Source organism: Pezoporus flaviventris, unplaced genomic scaffold, assembly GCF_033815535.1.
Source record: "Pezoporus flaviventris isolate CSIRO_AGI_PZ_B2104156 unplaced genomic scaffold, CSIRO_AGI_Pfla_v1 ptg000025l, whole genome shotgun sequence".
Classification (NCBI taxonomy): domain Eukaryota; kingdom Metazoa; phylum Chordata; class Aves; order Psittaciformes; family Psittacidae; genus Pezoporus; species Pezoporus flaviventris.
The window spans coordinates 9,599,227-9,625,275 of record NW_026892573.1 but is presented as its reverse complement, the minus strand read 5'-3'; the positions used below and the strand labels follow the sequence as shown (position 1 = coordinate 9,625,275).

General features: G+C 41.6%; 1 protein-coding gene and 2 long non-coding RNA genes across 5 annotated transcripts in view; all 3 read right to left on the bottom strand.

Moving 5' to 3' along the window:
- Positions 1 to 2,102: 2,102 nt before the first annotated feature.
- On the bottom strand, positions 2,103 to 3,123 carry LOC133271439 (uncharacterized). The gene is made up of 2 exons (XR_009744148.1): positions 2,583 to 3,123; positions 2,103 to 2,485 (listed from the first exon to the last, which is right to left on the bottom strand). It is a non-coding gene; the product is annotated as an uncharacterized LOC133271439 (long non-coding RNA).
- A 379-nt stretch (positions 3,124 to 3,502) lies between these two features.
- LOC133271438 (uncharacterized) lies at positions 3,503 to 17,262 on the bottom strand. Of its 2 annotated transcripts, XR_009744147.1 has the most exons (4): positions 16,621 to 17,262; positions 12,791 to 13,085; positions 9,134 to 12,024; positions 3,503 to 6,092 (listed from the first exon to the last, which is right to left on the bottom strand). It is a non-coding gene; the product is annotated as an uncharacterized LOC133271438 (long non-coding RNA). The 2 variants fall into 2 exon arrangements; XR_009744146.1 differs by lacking the exon at positions 3,503 to 6,092 and having other exon boundaries at positions 6,328 to 12,024.
- A 394-nt stretch (positions 17,263 to 17,656) lies between these two features.
- The window catches only part of LHFPL6 (LHFPL tetraspan subfamily member 6), a 140,076-nt gene continuing 131,683 nt past the window's right edge, over positions 17,657 to 26,049 (bottom strand). For both annotated transcript variants that reach the window (XM_061457446.1, XM_061457447.1), the window contains one exon: positions 17,657 to 18,719. In XM_061457446.1, coding sequence (XP_061313430.1) covers positions 18,601 to 18,719 — 119 coding nt within the window. In that variant the 3' untranslated portion in view covers positions 17,657 to 18,600. The remainder of the gene's footprint in view (positions 18,720 to 26,049) is intronic.

Sequence of the window (26,049 nt, the reverse complement as noted above, 5' to 3'; positions counted from 1 at the left end):
CAGGAAAAGGAAAGTCCTACCTATAGTCACCACAATATAGATATGTTCTTCCACAGGTTGCTTACATTACCACTGAAACTTCTGTGCCAGGAGTTTCCTCTTAAGAGACCTCTAATAGACCTCTAATATACTGCATTATTAAAGAGATGTTTTCCTCTGCAGGATGCTGTTTTAATGTAAAGAATCTTCAACAAAATGAAAAACACACATCTAACTACCTCTTTTCATATAAAATCATTCTTCTGATTGCTCAGAAGAAAATGTGATTTGTCTGTGTCTTAAAATACTGCAGGAATTGTAAACCTTATTGATATTTCTGAAGCCATAAAGAATAAAGACAGTATTATATTAAAGAATTTGCAAGCTAAAAATACCTTTTCTTTATCAAGTACTTGCAGAGAGAAGGAACCTTTGTGAATATATTCTTTGTGAATTCATTATTATTATTGCCATTGTTGTTTTTATTGTTGTTGCTGTCATATTGTTATTCCTGTGTCTATTTTAAACCACAGTCAGGTCTGAGGTTTCACTGTAATTAGTATAAGTGATACATAAAATCTACATAATAGATTACTGTTACTGCAAAACATTAGGGTTTGCATGAAGGGGGAGCCTTTTTGCAGTGGATATTTTCTCAAAGGAAAGAAATTGAAGGATTATGGAAGTGATCACAGGAATAAAGTGTGAGCAAGCCTCCTCATGTGGCACAGCTGTGTGGCTGCACAGAGGCCATGTGGGACAGCTTGTGAGGCAACACTTTCTCCCAAAGTTTTTCAGTCATTAAAAAGTCTGTGTTTGTTGTAGGCTTGTACGGAGGTGGAAAAACAGAAATCTTCTCTGCCTGCTTGAGCACACATCAAGATATTAGAGCCTGGGATTTCAGCAGGAGAAGGATCTTCTAAAGGGCGCAACTCAAAGAAGAGTACTGACTGAATTCCCCTTTCATCAAGATGCGTCTTCCAACTTGGACTGCTGCCACATGCACCTGAGTCCTGCTGTCTCAGTCTCGGCTGGCATGTGGTCAGTGTGTGCTGTCACTCCTTTCGAAGGTGGGGTGTGAATTCATTTGAAGAGGTAGTTATAATACATAGAAAAGGGAGGAATGTGCCTGTCCTTTCTGGGCCCAGTATGAGTTCAAGACATGGTTTGAACAGCTACGTGGAAGGGAAGGAGCTCCCAAACATGCAGGCTGCAGTGTAGGCAGCCATTTCAACGCTAATCATTCACTGAAAGCATTAAGATAGAGAACTTCTCCCAGAAATCCATTTCCTTCTATGAGAGTCAGACCAGACCAAACCCAAAGCTAATCAAACCAAACCACTTGGCTCTGACCTTGCTGCCAAACTTTTGACACCAGTGCATTGAGCATGTTGCATTCTCCAGTGGGAGGCTATAGATCAACCAAATTCCTTTGCTCAGGGATAGGCCAGGGCCCTGGCAGTGTTACAGCCCTTCAGGCTTCATTGCAAGAAAAACATGAAGAGAAAAAACAATCTGGTGCATATACTAAGGCCAGTTTTATTTCATGTATTGCTCAGTCTTAGGTCATATAAAACCCCTCACACCTAGGCCATATAAAAGCCCCAGGTTCTCATGAACACTTCTCTGAGACAGGTGAACAGCATTTCTAGTTCCTAGGTGGAAAAAGCTATTGTATGGAGATTAATCCCTAACCATGCAGACAGAGTGAGGAAGGATTAAAATTGCTGGGACTTTGCCAGCCTACCCATTTCTTTGAAGTCCAGAATCTCTGGGTTACTTACTGCTATGAATCCGAATGTCTTCAGTGTTGATTTAGCTCCTAAGGGGAGCAAAAGAAGCTCTACTCCCTCTACGATGCTTCTGAATGAGAATCTCTGTTTTATCTCCAAGCTAGTATAGAGGCCTCCATGGCACTTTCTACAGTTACCCGCTTCACCCAGATCTCACTCCCCTCTGTGTGCATCAAAAGGGCAGAAAACCCTGAGACAAATTGAAAGACCCTCGCTAACTTGCCAAGGCTAGAGATGGAGGTGAATCCTACCTGCAGCTGCAGAGCTTCACACAGAGGCAGGATGTGCCCTGCCATGGTGTCACATAAACTTATAAATTGAGACAAATGCTATACTCAAATGAGATTTATTTTATAAAGCAGTTAAAGCTCTGTCAACATTGATTGATTACAAATTCAAGACGTTAAGTGGAATTGCTAATAAACAGCTGGCCTAGAAATTCCTAAGTTTTCAAAGGGTAACCAAGAACGTGTAATCATTCACCCAATAAGGCGAGGGCTCTCTACCTCGAGGAGTTATCTTGGGCAGCCTCCCGACTCAATGGGAGAGTCCCCTACTGCAGACCAGCTGCTCCAAGGAGGGACAATTCATCTGGCCCTCAGGTGGGGCTCCATGTATACCCTAGTTTAATCTCATCTGTGGTCAAATACAGTCACAGTAGTCCTCATAGGCTGAGGGTCTTATCTTCCACATGGCAACAGTGGAAAAATGGCCTGCACAGGATGAGTACATCTGCAGTCAGCGTTTGTTATGGTTCAGTGCTTGGAGGATTTCAGTCGTTGCCACGTGACCACACAAATCTGGGCTTACCTTATTTCAAAGCACAATGGAAAGTGTGTGGTGCTCTCCGAGTACAAACCCATGCATGATCACAAAAGGAGCTGTTGCTGCTTTCTTGGGTGACCAGGGACAGAAAGGAAATAAAAAATTAAGAAATGGCAAGAATCATCCATAGGGGTTTTCTTAACAATGTGCTCCTCACAAAGCTTCTGCAAATTCATGCTGAAGCTGAGGACAGAGATATGTTTCCCAAGACAGAGAAAATATTTAGAGCACAGACCAGTGTCCAGCTGGTATATCGGAAATGTTTGACAAACATCACTGTCACATCCTTCTGGTTTCATTGTGAGGTCTTGGCAATGTTGTTATTGTCTAAAATACTGCCTGTGTCCTAAGAAAGGAAAAGCCCTTTAGGGGCTTTTAGGAATTCCTTTGAGGAATGACAGTCCCCACTTCAGCCATTTTTAAAGGTGTTTCTTTTTTCAGTCCCCTGGACACTATTCCCAGATCAGACACCAAAAGCTGTTTTCCTTCATAGCTACATCCCCATGCTCTTTTCAGGTCCGCATCTCACTTCCTCACCAGGCATCTTCCAGTAGCTTTTCCTCCTGGATGTTCAAACAGTTTCTGACAGGTAAAAATACTGTGAGACCCAATCTGACAATGAAACTCTGCTGACCTGGGAGCACTCACCTCAACCAATGACACAGGAAATATTCAGGAAACAACCTATGAATCTGTTGTTGGTAATCTGGATCACACTTACAGGCTTAGCATTCCGTCTTCACGAAGATGGTACATTGGCTCTGATCCTTACCAGCCCCAGAAGCAAAGAAACATGATCAGCAATGTTCAAACAGATTTAATTAAACATATCAGCTGAGGGATGATCAGAAAGACTTGTCTTCGCTTGGGAGCCAGCCACCAGAAGCAAGAACTCCATGGAAGTTTTGCTCTGTTTGAAACCTGGCTGGAGCAGACATGGGAAATAGTTGCCAGTGACACCTGAATTGCAGTGAGTTCTGAGCAAAAGCATGATCTGAGAAAGAGCTGCCAGTGGATGGATGGAAGGGCAAAGAATCTAATCCTTGTATTTGCTGGCAGCTGAAAAGGCAGCAGACGTCTTCATAAGACAGCTTTCCCCCTCCTGCGTTGACACAGTGCTGTCAGCTCCAAAGGGCACAAACACCAACTGCACTGCCTGACATGCTTCAGCAGGGAGAAATGTTGCAGCCTGCATTTGGCAGGGTGATTTGCTGTCAGAGAATTTGATAGCCTTGGGGTGCAATTACCAAAAGCTCTGGTGCCTGCTGCATTCAATCTGTGTTTAGGTTCAGTCAATAGATGAGTACCCAAGGGGTATTGAGAGAGAGGCAGGAGGGCAAGAAGGCAAGAAGAGCATGTGCCCACCATCCTGCCCCACACAGAGGGAGCAAAGTCAACACTGGGGTGTGGACTTAACGCAGTGGCCATGGAGCAGGCAGGGGAATTGGTGGGGTCAGGTTTGGCCCAGGTGGCTGCTAAGCCTCACCAGCTGCATGCAGGGCTGGGAGACAGGGGCTAAACAAAGACCATACACAAAAAGGCTAGCCTGAAGGTGAAAGAGGAATAGGAGAGCAGAATGGGGGATGGCAACCTTCCAAGGGAAGGGGTTTTAATCTGGGGCTTTTGTTTTATTCAAAGGACTTTGATCCTCTGGTGGGAAACAGATAAGGGGATTGCAAGGTTTCCTGTGGGTGCTATGCATGTGGAGCAAGTTGTCATCCATAACAGCTGCTGGGCTTGACAGGTTTGGCGCCTACTGCTCACCAAGACAGTGAAGAGGCTTGGAAGTGAGAGCTGGAGCTGTGCTTGCCTTAAACTGGGATATCACTGGGTTGTAACCACATGAGGCTTGTCAAAGCATCTCTATTTTAGGCTAGTCTGATACAGCTGATCCGCTAAAGTTCTATCAATTATCTTGGCCTTTTACAGGTGTAGAGAACTGCCAGAAAGATATGAAGACAATGCTGGTTTACTTCACTGTAAAGCTACAGTGAGACTTGGCTTTCTTTTGCATCTTGCAAAGGGGCCTCAGGATAGAGCTAATTCCACTCTGTCCTCTGTTCAAGTTCTCAGGTCTAGTATGCAAAATCCAGAGCTCAGTTAAAAGCACACAGCAAATAACTTACCAGAGTATGTGTCAGATATTTTTTAACCTGGGAGTTTGGGAAATGTATGCAAAATCAAAATGAAAAAAAAAATATCACATAATTCAGTTTGCTTGCTTATGAAACCTCAGTAGAATATTTTTCTCTGAAGTTTGTGCAGAGAAAACACACAGGAACAGCTGAGGAGCTTTTTTTTAGACTTCCTTTACTGAAAAAATCCTGCACTGATGAGTGATGTTACTAAATATAAAAGCAGATCTCTACAGTGGCCACATTAACAGATTGCTAAGTATTATGAGGCAAAAGTGTCTGTGCAGAACTGCAACGAGCAGAAGATCCTGAAACTTTGGAGTCAAATAGAGGTGACCAGCAGGACCGTGAGTCAGTAGTCACAGTACATGGATTCAGAGCCAGCACAATCTGGAAAAATAAAACAAACACTGCAGTATTTTGGAAGGGGAAGGCTGGCAAGCATAGCTTTACCTGGGCAAGATGAAATGCACCAGATGGGAAGATCCTGAGAGGGACAGAACTCAAAGGTGGGAAATTAAGCCTCATGGTCTTTGGCAGTCAACCAGGAAGTTGAGAAAACTCAGTTAAAACTCTATGACAGCAGCAGTCACTTTCCCCCACACATGCACACTCTGAAGTCATGCCCCAAGCTGATGTAGCAGTGTGCAGAGATGCAAGGGACCAGATTTGATGGACCAGAAGCTGTGTGTTGCTCATAGAACTTGCTGGGAGATATGGGGGGCAGCCATCCCTCTCCTCCTTGGCAATGGAAAGATTCTTCCTAAAAGGAGCTTTGCTCACTGAGATACAATGAGAAAGTCAGACTCCAAAAGAGAGAGTCATGGAAGAGATTTTTGTTTTTCTTTCAAAGACTTAGGCCATCCACCCATGTTGCCAGCAGTTAGGGAGAAAGATCCTTGAGCAGCTGACTCTGGTTCCTGGCAGGGCAAGCTGTCGGTTTAAAGGAGCCAGATTTGTCTTACAACTTCTGAAAGGGATAGAAGTGGGTGAATGGCTGCTCCTACTGTTGGCCATTATCTCAGCTGACTTTCTCAGTAAAGATAGGGTGATATCTATCCTGAAAGCTAACCTGTCCTGAGAATGAAAACAGGAGAGTTGCAGAACTGGGATGGCCATGAAAGTTCACAAATGAGCAAAACATCAATGAGCAAGGAAGGTACCTGGGTCAGGTATCCAAAACAAGGGATCTGGAAAGGGAGGATGAGTGGAGCAGTGTCCATTGCACCCTGGTGGGCATCCAAGGAGATAGTCAGCTTTGTCCAGCATGGCTTTGCCCAACAGTAGTGAAAGCAAAGTCACCAGAGTCACTGGGATGGACTCTCTACTCCCCTGAATCCACCTTGCATTGGTTTCCTCCCTTTTCTAAGAGTTGAGGGCAAGGAACTCAGAATTACTGTGGAGACTGTGGGGAGCAAATCAAGAAGAAGGCAGAACAAACTGACTTAGAGAAGTTATTAACATGCAGATCAATGCAGATAAGTCAGGGGGCAAGGGGAATCTGAGTTTAATTCGTTTAACAGAGTGGAGATGCTAGAACTAGATCTGACAAGAATTTTAACAGAGATAACGCCTATGTAAGCGTTATGTGTGTGCTTCAAAATGGCATCAGGGGACAGTGAAAGAATATATATCCCTGTGGGCTATAACATTTGCTAAAATAAGTTTTCTCAAAACCTTTAAGTGGCCACTCCTGCACACACATGCACTTTCCCAGCCCATCCAGCACCCCAACTCACATCATTGGAAAATTACCCAGCAGATTTTTTAGGAGGAAGGTTTATTGTGACTACTTTCACTTAAGAGCACTTAAGCTGCATTTATTTGCCAAGTAATGTTAACTTCCTGGGTTTTATGTGAAAGAGTTTTTATTTGAAACGCTAGCTACAAAAGTAGATTCCCCAGTCTCCCTTCTCAGTAGCCCAAGCAATACAGCACTCCAAATCTATCATAGACTGAGGTGGGGTTATTTTTATTGAAAACCTGTTGTTAAAATAGTGGCAGCACAAGGCTGCTTTAACATCACTGATTCCAAACAAAAGGAGACACAGAAATGAGAAGATTAAAGGACTAAAACCAGAAACATATTTTGATTTACCAGAGAATACAGGATATGCAAGAGTTGTGTTTGTGGAGGATTGGCAGGATGAGGATTTGCAGAACTAGGAGCAGCTGTCATAGCAACCACATCCTGGCAGAGAACCCATGTCAAGTCAGACATCACCTGGAAGGAAATTTCCCTGCTCAGAGGAACATTGTTATAGAAGGAAAACTTTGGAAACTGTTGGTTACATCACTTTCATAAATCCTGAATGATGCAGTAGAAGAAGTCCCTACCAGAAGGCAGTGGTGCTTCATGGGAAGTGAATAGTTTGAGACAGAGACCTGGGTCACATGCCTGGTTCTGTCTTTGACTTGCACAGACAGCTCTCAGCAAGACTTCATAGCTCCCAAATGAGGAGACCCATTAACCACCTTTGCAAAGTCCACTGAGAACTTCCAATGGAAAGATGCCATATATGCTGACATAAGCACCAGGAAAGATGCTCAAGCTTCTATAACTTCCAGTTTTCTAGAAGATGCATACACAGACGTATATTCAGCAGGCTCCTTTGCATCTCTTGATGGGTGGCTTTTGCACAGTCCCACAGTGTAGCAATGCTAACAGCTGCTCAGCAATGACTGCAAAGTGGGGTGCCTTGCTACACATCCTCTTTTATATGTTTAATGGCATAGGGCATCTCCAGAGCTCCAGCAGACCTGCTTTCAGTATGAAGTGCCTGGGCTAAGTGAGACAGAAGGAGAACAGTAAGATGGATGCCACTCCCCGGCACCCATCTGCACCAAACCCACTACAGTCCCACACCCTGGAAGAGAATAGGGCAGGAGCTGGGTGGCTCTGGTGACACATGCTGTTGTGAAGCTTTCCTCATGGCAAGAGAGGCTGGCATTGTGCTCACCACATGGGAGACAGCACCTGCTGGGTATGCCTGGCTACCCTGGGAACAAAACCAGCCCCAAATCAGCCTGTGTCTGTAGCTTCAGCCGTCCATGGTCTCACATCTGTGTACACTGCCCTGGCTATGCCTGGCTAGTGGTGTGTAGATCCTGATACTGCTGTGGGTTGTATCAGCCTGGCTCACTTTGAATTTGCGTGCTCTGGTCCTCTTGCAATGCCAAACAAGAAATAAGTATCTGAATGGTGATTTCTCCAGGCTACATTATCTCACTTCCCAGAGTGCACGTACCCGAGGCCATGATTCACTATTCAGGGATGTCTTAGTATTGTTCATTTAGTGCCTGTAATTTAGTATAACTGAGTGTATAATATATATTCTTATGAGAAATCTGGTTGCTTCCATTTAAGTTCAGCCCTTTCACACTGAGAACAAAAATGTTGCCATTGTGCTGAATAAGTGGGCACTTTGTCACCAGCAGTAACACTGTGGAAGGCAGTTCAATTTTCTTCTTGCCTCCCTCAGGTTCCTCCTCCATTGCTAAAGCTCCCCAGTGTGTCCCTTCATCATGTTCAGCTATTTTAAGATGCCCCTTCTCCACAGGCAATTGATCAACAAAACAAACAAAGCTATGGAGTCTCCCAGTGTTACAGAGATTTTTGGATGGTTAGTCCTGATTTCAGATGACATTTGAGAATTCCTTAACTTTTTTCCATTAGGCATGACTCACAAGACAAAGCCTGTGCTGTACATGTAATCCAAAGCCTCCTTAAACCTCAAGTTCTGTCAGGTCCCAGAAAAGAAACATCTGCAGACCTAAGGGATAATAATTCTATGGGACCCATCATCCTGAAGCCAGCTCTAATATACTGCACACAAAGTGCAGGTTTCTACTAGATTCTGGTTTTAATATTGGCAAAGTTAACCACGACATCCTTGAAATGCAGTAGCATGTTTAACATGTTTTCAGCAATTTTCTCTTTCCCTCGTATTAATTTTCAATACAGCAGGTGCTAAGAAGCCAAGAGATAAAATGGAACACTGACAGTGTGGGAAAGTCATATGATATCCTTCAGCTGCTTGAGGTGACATTGTTTTCATACAAAACAAATTGCTTATCATAGACCCCATTACTCAGGATACAGTAAACAGTTTCTACAATGTATTCCTCTTAGGCACAAAAAGAATCTTTAGGACATCTGTCAGCCTCATTTGATTTTCTGGGGAAACCTTTTTTATGCAAATAAGATTAACTTCATGGAACATAATGAGCAATATAAACGGGTTTCTTTTTCCTTTTTTAACTCATGAAGAAAACATAGGTGGCTGTAGATGCTGGTGGGGATTCAGATGATTGAATTAGTAATGAGGTTGGTGAGGGGTAAACAGATGCAAAGCTAGAGGTAAGCAGACTGGAAAAAAAAATAGTATTGATATGGAAAACAATATTTCCGTATTTGGAGGAAGATCTCTTTTTGCATTATCCTGAAGATCGGGTGATACTCAGGGAAGTTAGAACGGCATTCAGGGTCCAAGTCCATTGCCTTAATGGCTTAGCTGTTGGCATTGTCAGAAATGCTGTCCAAGTTGTACAGAAAAGTTCTCAATCACGTCTTTTTAAATGCTCATCTCATATGTGCCATGGTTCAACAGTCTGCAGTCATCAGGTGCCAGGTACTTGGCCTCTCTTCAAGCCCATGATGTAAAGGAGAAAAAAAAAAAATCTCTATTTAACCACTGTTCCGGACATCTGTCCCCAGCCACAGTGTTACAGCTAGTTAAAGCATCATCACAAGGTGATCACAAGGAAGCAATACCTGTACTACCTAAACCACTGGACATCTTAAAACCACCTGGCCCTGAAGCTAGGTTATGAATTGTTGTATACCCTGAGCAATGCATTTAAGAACTGTCAGTGCCTTCACTCTGCATTGCTATGACAGGAAATAAATGTTCAGATTGACTGAAATGGCTCCAAGCAGCTCAGAACATTTAATAATTGTGCTCAGGCAGCTCTGAATAGTTCTCCTGTCTTAGAGGCAATGAAAAAGGAACAGCATGCTTTGCTGCTAAGTACATTCACTTGGCTGTTGAAATCATCTGTCTGAACAAGGCTCAGGCAGCAATGTTTCCTAATTATGAAGGCCAGTGAAGTACCCTGCACTGAGTGCAGCATTCACAGAAGTTTTACTGTGGCTCCCAAAGGGAACTGCATAAAAACTAGACTGCTGAGTCTTTTGTGAAAAGAAATTGCCTATTTCAAAAATACAGTCCTGAAATGTCTCTGTATGGAGTGAGAGCATTTGCACCAGTGAATGTGATGGCTTACACCAAGAAGATCAATATCTTATAAAAGTAGAGGGGGGAGGGAAAAAGGGAGAATTGTGAGGCTTAATGAGACTTAATTAGACCTCAATTTTGCTAACATTGGATAAGCTGGAGACAAAACCAGCTCCATTGCCTGGAACAGAAGTTGCTGAAAAAACAAGAAGCAGCAATCTTTTACTTACGTACATGAGCCTTCTGATGCAGTGTGGGGAATTTCAATACTAATTATTTTCATTCAAATGTGTTATCAATATTGCTTAAAAACAAGTTTTCAACTTATTTTATTTGCAGATCCCTATAATTTTTCAGCAGTTTCTATGTAGTCATCTGTTAGGTTTCTCTGACTGCTTTTTTGATACCTGCAAGTTAAGCATAGCTACATTGCAGACTGCAGGTCACACAAAATCAGGTGTGCTTCAGTGATCTGACACAACTAGCTAAAATCTCTTTCAGATTCCACTTGAGAGACAGACTGGCCCCAAAACCTGCCCTATAATTCACATTCCTTGATGTTGGCAGTATGTGCAGGTGGAACAACCTAAAGACTGAGAGGCCTTGAAACAGCTCACCAGTTCATGATGAATCCAGAGTCACTCTTCAGAGATGAATTCCACTTCTACACACATTGACAACAAATGCAGGTTTCTTAATATTTCATTGCAGTTCTAAACATTTAGGTCCTCTTTGAAATGTCACTGTATATCTGGGCATGGCTGTCTTTATTTTCTACATGCTACTTGTAAAAAGTCGACTTCTTCCCTCTTACCACAGACAGGTCTGTCGCCTGTGGTATAACTTCTGGTACAGTTACCTCCAGGACCTGGAAAAGAAAATTAGTGATGGCTAACTACCACATTAACATTGTTGAATGATCTGCAAGTGAGTAAGATGTAACAACAAACTTGGAAATGAAACAATTTGCTGTGGTGTACTGTGGTATCTTTTCGTAACAGATTCTCCTGAAATGAGTACTCTAATCAGTTAATAAGAAACAGCTTGAAAACTTCCAGAAGTGACAGCTGTACTCTGCAGCAGCAAGTTGTAGCAAAGAGTTGGAAAGTGTGATATGGAGAACAGCAGCAGATATCTCTCACACAACAGGCTTTTGAAAAGAGACAAGGTCAGGGACTTCCTGTGGTGGCTGTAAGGTGCACAGAGTTGCTGAAGTCAACATGGAAGAGCGCGGTGAAACAGATTCTGTGGAAAGGAGCTCTGATTTTAGCCAGAGAGATATGTGTAGTAATGCACTCAATCTTTTTAATTCCTGTGTGCACCATAATTAGGTATTAATCCCAGAAGTAAAGAAAACAAATTACATGTTGACAGCTACTAAAAACAAATATCTCACACTTCAATTCTTAATATGGCTTCTGAGCTCCAGGCAAGAAGTATTTCATCATTTCAAATGTATTGTCCTAATTGTAGCTCGTGTTTTAACTGAGATTTCCCTTATCTATTTCCCTACCAAATGATACTACAATTCAATAAAAGAAAACCCTTTACTAACCCTTTTTCTTCCTATATAAAGTGGAGTTATTTCATTTTAGGAGAGGACCCAGGGGCTCTGCTGATACACTGGGAAATATGTCCCCTATGTGCTGTACAAACAGAAGTTTACTGATATTTTTAGAGAAATAAGATGCAGGAGAATAACCCATGAAGAGTTACCAAACCACACTGAATCATAGGTGTGGAGCATCTGCTACCACCCTGTAGTGGAGTCCATTGTAAACCCCCAGTATAAGGCTACATTTCTACTTTCTGTTCTTTTTCCATTCCATTTGGCAGTAGAAAGAGTCTCTTCGGACCCACCTGGCCTAGCAATATCAGCTAAGAAATGCAGCTTTACATCATATAACAGATTTTACTTTATATCCTTTGAAACATTCATTATGTTAGTTAATCCACTTTCAGTTTCCTTCCTCTGGAACAGGCAAGATAAGGACACAGAGCTGGCTTGCTTCAAAAAACAGGTGTTTTACTATCCAGATCCAGCAGCTTGTTTGCCTGTAAAATAAATGCAAAACTTTTTTTTTTTAAGTTTCTGATCTTTGAAGACATAACCCCTAAATAAACACTAATTGACAGTATTAAGTGCCGTATAGATTTTGTATTTGTAGTATCTTGTTTCAGTTAATTCTCAGATGACAAGGAACATTTAGATGAGTACAAACCCAAGAAAGATAGAGGAATTTTTGTGCTTGCAAAATGTGTTTTGTGCGTGTGTGTGTGTTTATTTTGTTCACAGGAAAAAATAAGATAGACAGTTTACCAGAACATAATACAAAGCCAGATATAAAATAGTTATGGCATTTTGCCCATTGTTTCTGTGCCTAAGTTAAGCCAGTGGATTACTTGCCATTGGCTCCTATAGTTTTTGGATCAGGGTCATTGCGTTTGGTCCAAGCCCATTGAAATGCTTGGAATCCTTAACAGAAAACAAAGTACTCACATGAAATATTTGCTTTCTCTTTAGCAAATACCATGCTTTCAAAAGCCCAAGGTTTTGAAAAGTGGTCGCATCTGGCAGAGGTTTAGGGAACAGAATAAAACCATTGGGCTGAGGGGCAGAGGAGTTTGCACAAAACCACCCGTGCAGGAGTCCTCTGTAGGAAGCTGCTGTCCATTACTTGATGAAGCATTCAGTTCTTTCGTGACAGGCTGGAGCAAAAGTTCTTTGCAAAGTGACTCTCTGCGCAGCCCAACAACCTTTCTTTATTAAGTGTACTTCAATATTGATTTTGCTGGCTGGTGTGAAGAAAGTCAAAATTACCTTTAGCTCCTGAGAATCAAGAAAGGATGAAGACATTTACGTATTCAGGAGGGCTGCATGCAGTTTTCAAAAGCACATGGAGCACCTTGGTTGTTGCCATTGTCTTTACCTCTGATGGTGGAGCTGAAACTTGCTTGGTGCAGGGGTCTCACAGGACCTGTACAGCAGGAGCTGTACATGAGCATTTCCTTCTGACCCAGGTGGAACTGCATCTGAGATGGACTAGAAAGATGGGGTCACTCTTTATCTTTAATATGTTCTCTTGGGAACTCAGGCAGTGGCTTCCATGCGTGTCCTGCAAGAAAAATATCTGGAAAGTTACCTGAGTGGTTACAGATTCACAGACTCACTCCTTGGGCTTCTAAGTCTTGCTGCAGACAGGGACTAACAGCTGCTTTCCATGGTGACAGCAAACTTTCCTCTCATCTCCATGGATGGTGTGAGGCAAAAGCTTTCTGTCTGCTGATGTAGAGCTGTATTTGCTTTTGGCTTCAGGTAAGAGGCAGCTTTTCTGTGCTCTATCATTGCTCTACCATTCCCACTCTGACAAGCCAAACTGTTTCATAACCACTGGGGTGACAGTCATGCATGAGGCATGTTCAGATATGATCATACTTCTAGTGATGCTCAGTATGGTCCATAGTGCCTGTTGAGGACCACAAGATATCCCTATGTGTGTGATGGAGGATGCTTAAAGCAGTGTAACATATAGATTGCATAGTTCATTCACTCTTAGGTACTCAGGAAAGCAGGCAACAATAAGCTGGGCCCTGGTGATGTAGATAATGAAGCTGTGTCACATGTTCCATTCTGATTATAGTTTTCCTTGTGATGGCTTAATTTAATATACATGGCATAACATAGAATACCCCTAACATACTGATGTTCTTAGCAAATACTGCTAGCAGACTAAAAGGTCGTAAAATTGTCCATGAAAAGAGCCAGAGTCTGTCTTTACTTGGCTAAAATATCTATATAAATTTCAATGAACATTCTGTTTCTTGGTGAGGAACATGAAACATGGTCACCTATTTATATGTCATCTAATAACCATCCTTCTTACCACTAAGAGAACTGAACTTAAAACTCTTTCCAAAATGTCCTCATTTTCTCTGATCCCTCATTATTTAAATAATAATAATAATTAAAACACTTAATACTCGAAAGCATATATTTAAAATCCTGTCTGCTTAAGGGATTACACTAAAATGTCACTTCTAAAAAAAGACATATCTAATTTCACCATTGTCTCTCTGAAAGGTTAAGTATGTAGAGTAGAATTAATGCTTATGTTCATGTACAGATTGTCATGCCGTTCAGTTTGACATTTTTCGTAGACTATTTGAAACTCTAGAATGACAGATAAATTGCAGTTGCAACTGATTTCTGAATTTTCTATCAAGTAAAAAAGAAATAAAGAGGTTAAATCACCTCAGGAGCTATCTAAATCTCATTTCAAAACATTTTTAAAGGGTTTTTTTTCATATACACATATTTGCATTTTGGGGAGGGAGCAAACTCTACAGCAGGCAATGAAAATCTGACTCATTTGTTAACATGTAGGTCTTGGAAAGTAATGACTTTTGTTTGTTTTTTGGTTTTTATTTTACAGAAAGAGCATAATGCCCTCTCAAACTCCAGACAGGGCCTTCACAAGCCTCATATTTATGCAGAAAAGCTTCTCCCTGACTTAATGCTTGAATGGTAGTATTTGCATTTTCCCTCTCAATAAATACTGTGTTAACGCTCAGGCCAAGAGTCTTGGCACTGTACACGGTGCTGCACAGGCAAAGAAAGTCTCCAGCTCTCTGGGGTTTGGGTGGGAGAATTTCAACATGTGTTCTCCTGAAGTCATTCCCAAGACCAAATTTATGTAAATAAGGTACTGCATCAAATTCTTTGACCTTGACTTGCCTCAGTCAAATTTATGTCTGAAGTAGATTTCCGACTTCCAGAGCTCAGGCTTTTTTTCCTACTCTTTGTATTTCTAGATTTGTTGTTGACTGCTTTTTTGGTTTTTTTCTGTATTTAGCCATGCTAAGCAAACATTAGCCACACAAAGGCATCACTAAGTATCCCAACACCTTATTTCCACTGGTAGTTGCATATAGCTAGATCTCATTTCAGTGACTGCTAGCAGTTAGCACACATTTATCAAGAACAAACTATGCCTGACCCACCCGTTGGTTTTCCATGGTAAAATGACTGGATTTGTGACTGTGGGAAGAGCAGTGGTTGTCCTTGTGATTGTAGCAAGGCTTTTTGCACAGGCTCCTATGGGTTTTTTGTGCTCAGGTTAGGACTTTATGGCCTGGATGGGTAGGCAAAGAGATGGGTAAAAGCCTGGCAGAGGCTCAGAGGATCATGGCTCCTGGCCAGCCCCTGCCGGGGTGCCTGTAGTGAGCAGGGTATCGCAGATCTATCCTGGAACCTGTCTTGTTCAATGGCTTTATCAATGACCCAGAAGGGCTGGAGAAGTGTGCTCTCATCAAGTTTGCAGATGACACCAAGCTGGGGGGCACCAGTCAATGTACTGAGGGGCAGGAATGCCATTCAGAGGGTTTGAGACAGGCTGGAATAATGGACAGCAGGAACTTTATGACAAATGCCAAGTTCCACATCTGAATTAGCCTGTGGTCCTAAGATATCTTCTGATAATGAACAGTAATCTGTCACCATACAATTTATTTCTATGCAACTCCTGTGTTAGCTAAGTGTGACAGGTAAAACTTACTGCTTCCAGAGTATTTGTTGGAAGTGAACTGTGACCTCTGACATCTGTGAGCTCCAGAACACAAGGTGGTCTGTAACTTAGAAGTGTCTAACCACCCAAAGAATGAGATATTGGAATAAATTTCCCATTGTACTTGTCAGAGGAAAACTGCTTAAATAGTTTCAAAATACAGCTTGACAAATATATGAACAAGATTATGTGGTAAGATTGCCAGCAATGGGAACGACAGAATTCAGTGACCTAGGAGCCTGTGCAAGTTCATGTCTTTTGTTTTGATAAATGCAAGGCCAAGCTCCTCATCTTCAAGAATAAATAAATGGAAAATTAAATATAGTAAATATTGTAAATATTTCATTGACACTTCATTGTGTGCAATTGAAAGCAATATTTTACCCGTTTCGAAGTTATTAGAGTTTGCAACTGTGAAGCTTGATAACCATGATAATAAATGGTATTTATATTCTAGTGCAAAATGGGTATCAGAACCAAAATGCACAAAATACGGACAAATCTAATTAAGCTGCGATTGGTTTATTCATATGAGAGCAGCTGAAGGCTATATGATAAACAGCTACAAAGCAGGTGCAGCATATATCATTGGCTCGTTTATTAAAAATTGACATTTTATTAAAGCCCAAATTAAAAAAAGATTGTTTACAAAATCAGAGAGTCAGTCATGCTGTAATTGTACCGCATTGTAACAAAAACCTAATTTACTTCATGAAGTAATTGCATAGCTCCAGTTTATCATGATAAATCAAGCCCAAACCTGAGTACAGGAAGAGTTAAAAAAGTGAAAATGTTGTCCATGGTGCATAGCCCAGGATGTAATCTGAGGAGGGTCAAATTTAGAATAGTAACACTCATATTTCTATAGCCAAGTCACTGAAATTTTGTATAGCAAAACTGCAGTTTCAGTGGAGGCAAAGGCATATTCCCACATCAGCATACTGTACAAAGGCAGCATTTTCCTATTGAGATATCTGCCAAAGTTCTTACTGAAACCATGGGGAACCACAGCCAAAGCTGTGTTTTCATCTCCTTCAGTTTTAATAAAGCAGCAATCCACAAAACTAACAGGCATATTAATATTTACTGTGAGGGTATATGGAATGCCACTGACCTCCTGCAGCAGGTTTGGGTATGTTCCTCAGGGCTCACAAGAAGGGATGAGACCTGAAAGCTGAGGGCAGAAGAGCTTCATGTTCCACTGCTGCTGGTGCCACTGGAAAAGCATGCAGGAGGGAAAGTCCCCAGGGGATGATTGGTGTGCTTCTCAGAAGTGCAGTTGGATGTGATAGGGCTATTATGGGAGGGGTAAGGTACAATTTTATTTTCACTGCACAGCAGCATAAAGCAAATAAATAGTGCTTAGCCTATAATGAATCTTCATAAAATTCAGTTCAGCGGTATCAGGATTAATCACTGCAAGCTGACATTGCTATTTCCCACATACCTCCAAAAAGCCGCCCAGCATAAGTTACAAAGCAACTGAACGATTTCAGAGTTGCAACAGCTACAAATGTTAATAACCAGCAGAACTGCAACGAGAACATAGGCTGCAACTTAGAAATACACAACAGAAATATATTGGGAAAACAAGAGCAGAAAAACAGGTCTGAAAGGGAATAATGTTAACTAATGTCATGATTGAAAACCCTGTACAAGTTCCCATGCTCTAACCTCCCACTGTTTTTGTTAAAGAAAATAGAAGATTGTTTTGCAGTTTTGTGTAGTTTTGCATTATCTTGTGCAGGGAAAACTGCCTGGTAGGTATGTAATAAATGTCCATGCTATTAAGAAAGTAAGGGCTTGTTTTAGTCGCTTAAACCATGGCATGCAGTGATGTGTGAAATTCCTAGTCCACAGCAGTCAGGACAGAATGGGGAAAATCTCATTGAAGTCCTGCAGGACACCTAACAGCACCAGGCAAAAATGTGGCACATGTCAGAATGCCTCCAGTGGCAATAGATGTCTGTCCTCAGGCAGTGTAACTGAACCCTAAATGTATGTGGTTTACAGGGAAAAAGGATGCAGCATGGTTGTAAAAGTCATGGCTATTTCCAAGGATTTTTCCAATGGGGATCTGGGAAGGAACTTCTTAATCCATTGACATGACCACGTGTTGCAAGTATTGATCAAGGAAATATTTATTTACAGGGATTTTTCAAATACAAACATAAAATAGCACATATAATATATATATACTTTACAAAAATGAATATGGAAATAATAAACATGGTACAGCACAATACAACATCAATGAGCTAAACATAACTGCAACAGAAATCTATGTCTGGAAGAAGTTTCCTGTTAGCTGTATATAACCAACAGAGCTCTACAGTACCGTGAGTGGAATTTCCAATGGACGGAAAAACGTCCATTTACTTCACTCCCTAAAAGTACTATAGGGAAACGCTACATATGCCAAGTGATTATGTTGCATTTTTGTAATAATGCTGAAAACACAGAGGCTTAGTAAAAGTTATATAGGGCTGAATAAGCAATGGCTAAATGTTTGGGGAGAAAAAATGCGTAGAGAATATACAAAATACTGATAAAGTGGCTTACTGGTCCTTTTATTAAGTTTTATGTACAGATTAAAAAGTGTTGCAACACTGAATTTTAAACCACCAGAGAGAAGTGTAAAAAAAAAAAAAGGAAAAGAAAGGAGAATCACACCAAAAGATCCTCTCTGCTCATTTTGTGCCATGGTCAATGTCTGTGCGTGCATGTGTGCTTTTGGGAGCGCCGCACCAAGGGGCTGCTACCCCAGCCTCTGGGCACCGCCATCCCACCTCTCAATTAATTGGTGCACGCAGGATTTCACCATTTACCAAAGCGGAGTTTTCTTTGCAGAGCAAACCACAAGCACGGGTGAGAAAGCCCATCCCTGTCCAGCCCGGATGGGTGGCTCTGCAGTGCCAGTAACCTCCCTGCCCTCCCTGGGGCCACCCACCACCCTGCCCATACCCACTCCAGAGAGAAAGCACTTGAAAACGTCTTGTCCACTGTGGTTATCCAGAGGAGTCAGCAAGCCCCTGTGGCGCCTGGTAGCGCCTGCGGCTGGGGCTGCTCAGTAGGGGTACTGCTTCTGCTTCTTACCCGAGAAGCAGGCCAGCCAGGTGCACACCAGCATGGCTGCCGCCGCGCCACCACCCGTGCAGTAGTAGGCCCAGCCGATGTGGCAGGTCCCTGCAAGGGAAACACAGCAACATGGCACAGTGTTAGCCAGGGAAGGAAGTACCGCCACCACCCTCCTTGCTGCCCACCCAGCGGAAAACACTTGTCTAGGTTTCTGCTCGCTTGTATGTCCACCTCAGACAAGGAATGCAGGGTATAATTCAAGCAATTAGAGAAGCCAACCTCGTTAAATGGCTCCCCTTAATTTGTTATATACTGGTTAAGCAGACAGGCCTCTGGGATGACTTGCTTGGCCAGTTACCATTTTCCACAAGAGAGGAATGACATTTGAGAGCCAAAGCTGAGGCTGCTGGCTCAGCCATGGGACAGGCAGGGCTCAGCTACGGGCAGGCATCCCTCTGCCCGCCTGGCCCAGGGAGCACCCATGGCACTGCTCTCCACGGTGGCTGCGGTCTAAACTGGATTTTCCCCACACTTCTCTTACTTCCCCTCCTCCAGGCAGTATTTGAGCATATTTTAATTATTTTTGACTGAGATTTTGAGGGTTTGCAGGTAACTTGGGCCAGGACCTGCTCCCTTCACAAAGAGCTAAGTGGGCCCAGCTCCACCACTGCAGTGACAGGGCTCGAAACCAGATCTGGCTGCAAGCTGCTGGAAAACAATAATCCAGGACATAGCTGTGACGAACATGTCTCCCTCACATAGGCACCAACCCTGAACATCTACAAAGCAGTGTGGTGGCAAGGGACCACCTGCATGGTGGCTGCTGTGGGAACAGAGTCCAGAAATATGAAAACACAGAAATTTTCCTAACCCCACCAAGGTCATAACTCATTGCTGAAAACTTCGCTGATCTTTTGTCTAATGTGTTTAATAGTGTCACATTATGCCTTGAATATATTTAATGGCCTCAGTATCTTTTATTGGTATGAGCCAAATTCATTACTAGTGAATGGTCCTGGGGATTCCCATGGTAGACCATGAAGTGATTGTTCCCCTTACAGGCACTACTGTGCCTTAAGTACAGGAGGAGATCAGGAAAACAGCAGCTGCAGTAGGGAGGAAGCTTCCTCCCAGAGATCTCCAAACGCAGGGAGATGGCTGCTGTTAATCCTCAGAGTTTCAGCCTATCTCAAAAATAATTTTCACTTGGGCTGCATGACCTTGGTCATTGTGATCTTGAGTGTTTGGGACTCCTTTACCACTGAGGCTCTTGTGTTATAATCTTGGGTGATATCACCCTGCTTTGAGCAGTAAGTATTCTCAGTAACACACAAGCAGCAATACACTTCCTTCCCACCCTCTGGAAAAAGCAGCAGAAACCATTCTTCCCTCTGGAGAACAGAAGGTAACAACAGAGTTTCCATCCAGGAAGACAGAGTTGAAACAGGTGGCATGTCCGTACTTTGTTCCAGTGGCATCCCTGAGGGCCAGTCTTTGGGTTCAGCTAATCCTGCCTTAGGCACAAGACACACAAGATGTCTGTACATCTCAACATGTCCAAAGCATTAGCATTCTTCAAGGCAGACAGAATGTCTCTTGACTGTCTTCAGGGTATTATCAGGCCAGCTTTGTAAGAAGACATTACGGAGAGTCAAGACTTAGGTTCTTGGCTGCTCTGAAGATACCAGTTTGACACCACAACAGGAAGTATAGTACTTGTTGAATTTTTTTTCTTCACAACCCTTAAAGCTTTTTATTTAAAAAAAAGTGTCCAATAAAACAAAAACCTTAATGTGACGAGAGGACTTGAAGAGCTGTGGTGTTGGCTTGAGCTCATTAGCCCCTCTCTTCAATGTGCTGGAGCAGGCAGGGAGATTTACTTGGTTTTGTAATCTAGTTATGCTCTGTAGATCAACACTTTTCTTGGCTTCATTACAGAAGACCACCCAGAGTCTGATTTCCTAAAGAGTAGACCATTGGAAACCATAGAGAACTGCCAAGTGCCTGTCAATGTCTCTGATGTTCAGAGACCTGTGTCCAGGCCATCTACTGCTTTGCCTGTGTACACACACTGTCTATAGGTTCTGCTGGGAATTTCAAAACCAGAGATAAGCATACACAAGATATTTAAACTAGATTGCTTTGAATATGATCACATTTATACAAAGGTGGGGTGTGCTAAAGCAAGTCTTATGATACGATTGACTCTATTTGATTGGTCTTTTTAAGTTGCTAAGTATTCATAAAGCTATTAGCGTATTGTAGGTGCAGCTTGAAAAAGTAAACCTTTCTCTACATAATGCTTCCAGGTAGAGAAAATAAATGTCAAAATGACACCTTTAAGAAGAGTTTAAATATTCACCTGCTAGCACTGCCCAAAGCTGTGACCTAAGTGGGACAAAATGAAATAAATTTGAACTTTTGCATGGCGTGATTTCAACTTTTATGCCTTGGCAGTGAGAGAGGGGGAGAAGGTACGTGATATACTTCTTAAGAAGAAAGAACTGTTAAATCGGTGTCAGAGATGCGCTCAACAGGTATACAACATGCATGTTCAGTCTTGGCTGAAGAGAATAACGTTTATTTCTCCATACCATGCTCCATTTACCCTAAGGACCAATGCCCTGCTTAATGCTCTGAGGCATGGCAGGCAGTCTCTTCATCTAACAAATGCAATGTAGTTCAGAAGTGTGAGTTGTGTCAAGATGAACAAATGAAAGAATGGGAGAGTGAAGGAGAATGGATGAAAGAGCCAGGAGCCTGACCGTACAGCTATAATAGCACAGCAATAAACCTGGCCATTATTTCGTGCCTGTGTCAGAAGCAATGGGAGGCCTTGGATAGAATAGCCTGATCTGTACTCAGATGATGCTGAGCAGAACAGCATTTCAAGCTACTGTGCTGAAGAGCCTCCAGCAGAGAAGGTGTCTCAGAGTAAAGGACTTAGCTTTACTTTTCATTGTCAGTATAGGTAAGTCCTAGGTCCATAGCTAAGTATAGCTATAAGGCCAGAGATAATCAGTCTCAAGGTACCTGTTGCAATGAATGATTGCCTGCAGTGCATAGCCCCGCGTCAAAATGAAACACCACCGCTCCTTTTATAATTCTGTATTGCACAAGGAGAAAAAACACTTTAGGAGTTAACATTTTTGCTCTGGTGTTCTTATTTTACTACATATATGACCTATTTTATTCCACTATACCCTAAAGAAAGATTTTTCGTTGTCAATAATTGGGTAACTTAGTTGCACTTTAAATTGTAAAATGACTTCTGCTTCACTTTGATATTAAACACAGATTTTAAGAGGAACAGGAAGCTTTATAAAAAGCAGGGTTGATGAGTAATTAAATGTAACATCAAATGAAAAGAAAAACATCTTTAGAAACGTTATAAGTTAGAGAAGACAGATTTTGCTTTCTAGCTTTAGATTTTTTATTTTATAATAATGGGTCACAGAAGGACCCTTTTCATGTTCTAATTTTATTGCACTAACATCAGTGGGAGTAGCTGTATTCAGAGCTTAGCACACAGTTAAGAACTCTGCAGAGCTGGGGCTTAAATTTAACCATCAGGTAGAGCAGTTCTCCTTCATGGAGCCCATCATACCAAAGATTAGAAATGCTGCATTGCAGTTTCTGATATTTTTAACATCAAAACTCTAAAATGAAGAGCAGGACCAACTAATTACTTGATTGAATTAAAACAATTACTAAGAACACGTCAACTTTCACACACACATAAAGGCACAAAAAATTGTTGTTTTCTTAAGGATGCACAGGAATACATGTATGCTGGTAGAAGTGTGCTAGTCCACTGAAAATGTGGAAATGCATCCGAGAATATGTACATGTTCTTGCTCATAAGAAGGGCTGGATCTGGTTTCATGCCAAAGGAAATTCCCCAGCAGCTGAAGTACTCTTTTAGCTGATGGAGATGACATGCATCACAGCAACTTCTTTCTCTGCACACAATTGGTGTTGCTTTTAACAATACAGTCTTTACTTGAAAGGTCAGTATGGTGGGAGAAGCTATGGCTTCAGCATTTTGTTAGTTATGAATCTTTGGGGGGATTATTTTGGTAAAGGAGAGCATAAATAATTTGAGCTCTTGGTTGCTCAGTGAAGCAAGACTGTCCAAGTCAGCTCAGGTAAATTTGTAGTCAGCCATCAAGAACTTTGTTTTCACATTTGTTTTACTGGGATTGGCAGCAAGAGAGTGTCAGGATGAACACTGAAATCATAGAATAACAGACCTTGCAGCTGTATGGACGGATGGCCACTTTCCAAGCAAATAAAAGAAGGAAAGCATGGAAACATTATACTCCTCTGTTTTGTAAAAGGACTGAGAGAAATTGCAGTTCCTGAAGATAAAGGACAAAATCATGGTGACTGAGGACACAGTAGAAAGAAAATTCAGGAGAAAAGAGTCTTATCAAATATAAAACAACATTTCCTAAATTGAAAGATCAAAGATTGTATAATGGTAGTTTTGCAGTGATGAACGGGCTTATCAAAAAACACTTCCTGTTTTCTAGCCTTTTCCTGATTCCTAACGTCATCTTCAAGGCATGATGTATGTCTCTTAGCTTCCCCCTCCTCTTCAATATGTAAATCATATAAAGATTAAGACAAATTTGGGAGTGAGTGAAAATCTGTGGATACTTGATCTATTGTGGAGCTGTGCCAGGATCCAGTTGCTGAAACAGAATTCTACTAGGACTTCTACTCATGATGTCTTACAAATAATTATCGCAGAGTTATCAAGGTCCTCAAAATAACATATGATTTTAATCTAAAATAACTAATAATTGACACTTAAGAAAAAATATCCAGAATATTAAAGTGTCTTGGATGCAAACTTGTTAACTGCAAGACTTCGGATCCTAAATATTTGTGCCTTCTTTGCTGTTAATGTTAAGACTATCCTGGGCTTGAAGCCTGGAGTATTTGGCAAACTGATCATTTAAACTTATGTACAGCCTACTTTAAAAGATGAAGGAAAAAAGGTTTCAGAATTAGCTGGGCTGAAAAATACAAATTACATACCTTCAAAAATAAAAACTACAATTCCTACTTGCAAAAACATTGTGCAGAAAATCTAATTAAGAGCTTCACATGAGAGTCCAGTACTACAGGGAATGTGAATTCACATAATCAATCAGGGTGTTGGAAAAGTAATCAGAGAAAAAAAGGAGTGTGATGTTAAGGGATATACAGGGATTTGGAAATATGAAAGCCACAGATGAATGTTAATCACCTAATTAATAAGAAGGCACAATTATTTTGAAACAAAGTCAAGGTAAATTAAATAGCTGAAGGTTTTTTTTCCTTGACAAACTTACAATGAAAAACCATCATGTGAAGTCACCTACAAAAGCATGAAAAGAAGTTAAAACTTGGAATGCATCCGGAAAGGATTAAAGTAGTTAGGTGAAACACAGAAAGAACACTGTATAAGGTAAAACTGCAGCCAAACAAACAGCTGGATATCAAATAAGGCGTTTAGTGAAGCTGGTTTCTTTGTCTGCTGCATGGCTATGACTTTCTTAATAGATTCATTGGTTTTTAAAACACATGATTTTTTATGCATGCACAGATCAAGCTATTTTGGTTATTTATAATTGGTCAAAGAAAGTGTATGAGCATTTTGGTTTGCAATTAAATGCATAAAATATCATAAAATTCAGAAGTGTAAAAAAGCAGAAAAGTGCCAACTTGAAATTCTTCAGTTCTACTGCATGCAGACACTTACTTATATGACCAAATCCTCCTTCCTTTGGAGGATCACATTATTTTGTTTAATTGAACCTCATATTTCCTTAGGTGTGCATTTACCACAATGAAGAAGAAACCAATACCTTATGTCAATTAAAATGCTGAAATTCCTAACAGCTTATGTCCTGTTAATAAGGAGCTTTCCCAGACTCCTGGAAGAAGTCAGCAGAAAGCCCTAAAACTAATTTCACCTCTTTTTGGACATCCACAGTACAGAGATTTACACTGGACTAGTCTCTCAGACTCCCTCTGGAGACAAGGAGAAAAAGTCACAGGAGTGTGTTGCACTTCATCTTAAAGTAGACATTTAAAGTATAACAGGTGAACCCTGCTCTAGTAGCATTTAATTCTCTCCCCTAACTACGAAGGGATGCCAAACAACCAGTTTAGCTGCCCTTTGCAGGCAAAAAAGAGCATCAGGTACTTGCTTCCAGGTGGTCTGAGTCCTTTTCTGGATGTTCCTGGTTATCTCTATTGACTGCAGAGGGTCCTTGCATATCCATGTTCTAACTCTAGCAATAAAGGCAAGTGCCTTGTGTTAGAGGAAATATATGTTGACCTTGATGTAGTAACCAAAGGCTTACAAAGATTTAATAATGGAAGTTATCCAGGTGGCACTAAAGAGGAAATGTTCCTTGATGAAACACTTTTTACTAGCACTAGACTGACTCATTCATTTATCTAAGAACTCAGCAGCTGAACCTCAGGTGTGCTCGTAAAGATTGTGCTTAGCCGCACTCAAAAAAACTGAGCTGGTAAAATATCTGAGCTGTTTGCAGAACAAGAAAACTGGCTTTGTCAGATAGATTGCTCATCGAAAAATACGGCTTTGAAGCCTTTGCCTTTAATAGGATTCTAATAAATTGTCCTACCCTCTAAATCCTTTTCTTGATTGTTTTGGCACTGTATGTCAACACTCAGCCAGATGCTGAAATGATGCCACCTAAGGCAAATTAACTAGCAGATAAAGCTTTTTTTTTTTTTTTTATATCCACTGTTTTCTGTGGGGGTTTTATGTTGTTTTAGTAACTGCACTGTTTGCTTTTAAAGTGCTTTAAAGATAATTGACTCTAATATTTCTACAGCAGAAGTAACTATCAAGTCAACAGTTCTCTTTAAGATGTTTCAAGCCCTCTAAAAGTGGCAAAGAGGAACCTTAACAATAATGATCTTTGGAAACAAATACCCCTCAACAGAGAAGTTTCTGAGGGCTTTTGAGGGCAATTCAGCGGCTTGTTTAGCTCAGGATGGGAGCCAGCCTTTTAAATTGCTCTCCAGATGGCCACATTGGCTAGGAGAGCCTTTCCACAGTAGTTCACAGATAGACAGACCACCACAGAGGGCAAGCAAAGGTGTGCATTTGGAGCCACCTGCTTTGACTGCTGGTGCAGCTGGGCCCCCAGACCTAGAACGTCTCTGTGTATGACAGGTAGCAATAGAGCATGACAGCCAGACAACATGAAACAACTGCAGAGGTTCTAGGAGGATGTATGGAAGAAACAGGGCAGGAGACTGCTCCCAGCCTTATAAGGATGGCATGAACTCAAACAAGCATAGAACGTATTTCTGGGCAGGCTGTGGCAGCAGCTGCCAGATAGGTAGGCAGGGCACAGTGCGCCAGTGGCCATACCTGAGCCACATGAGTCCTCACTTCCAGACCTGT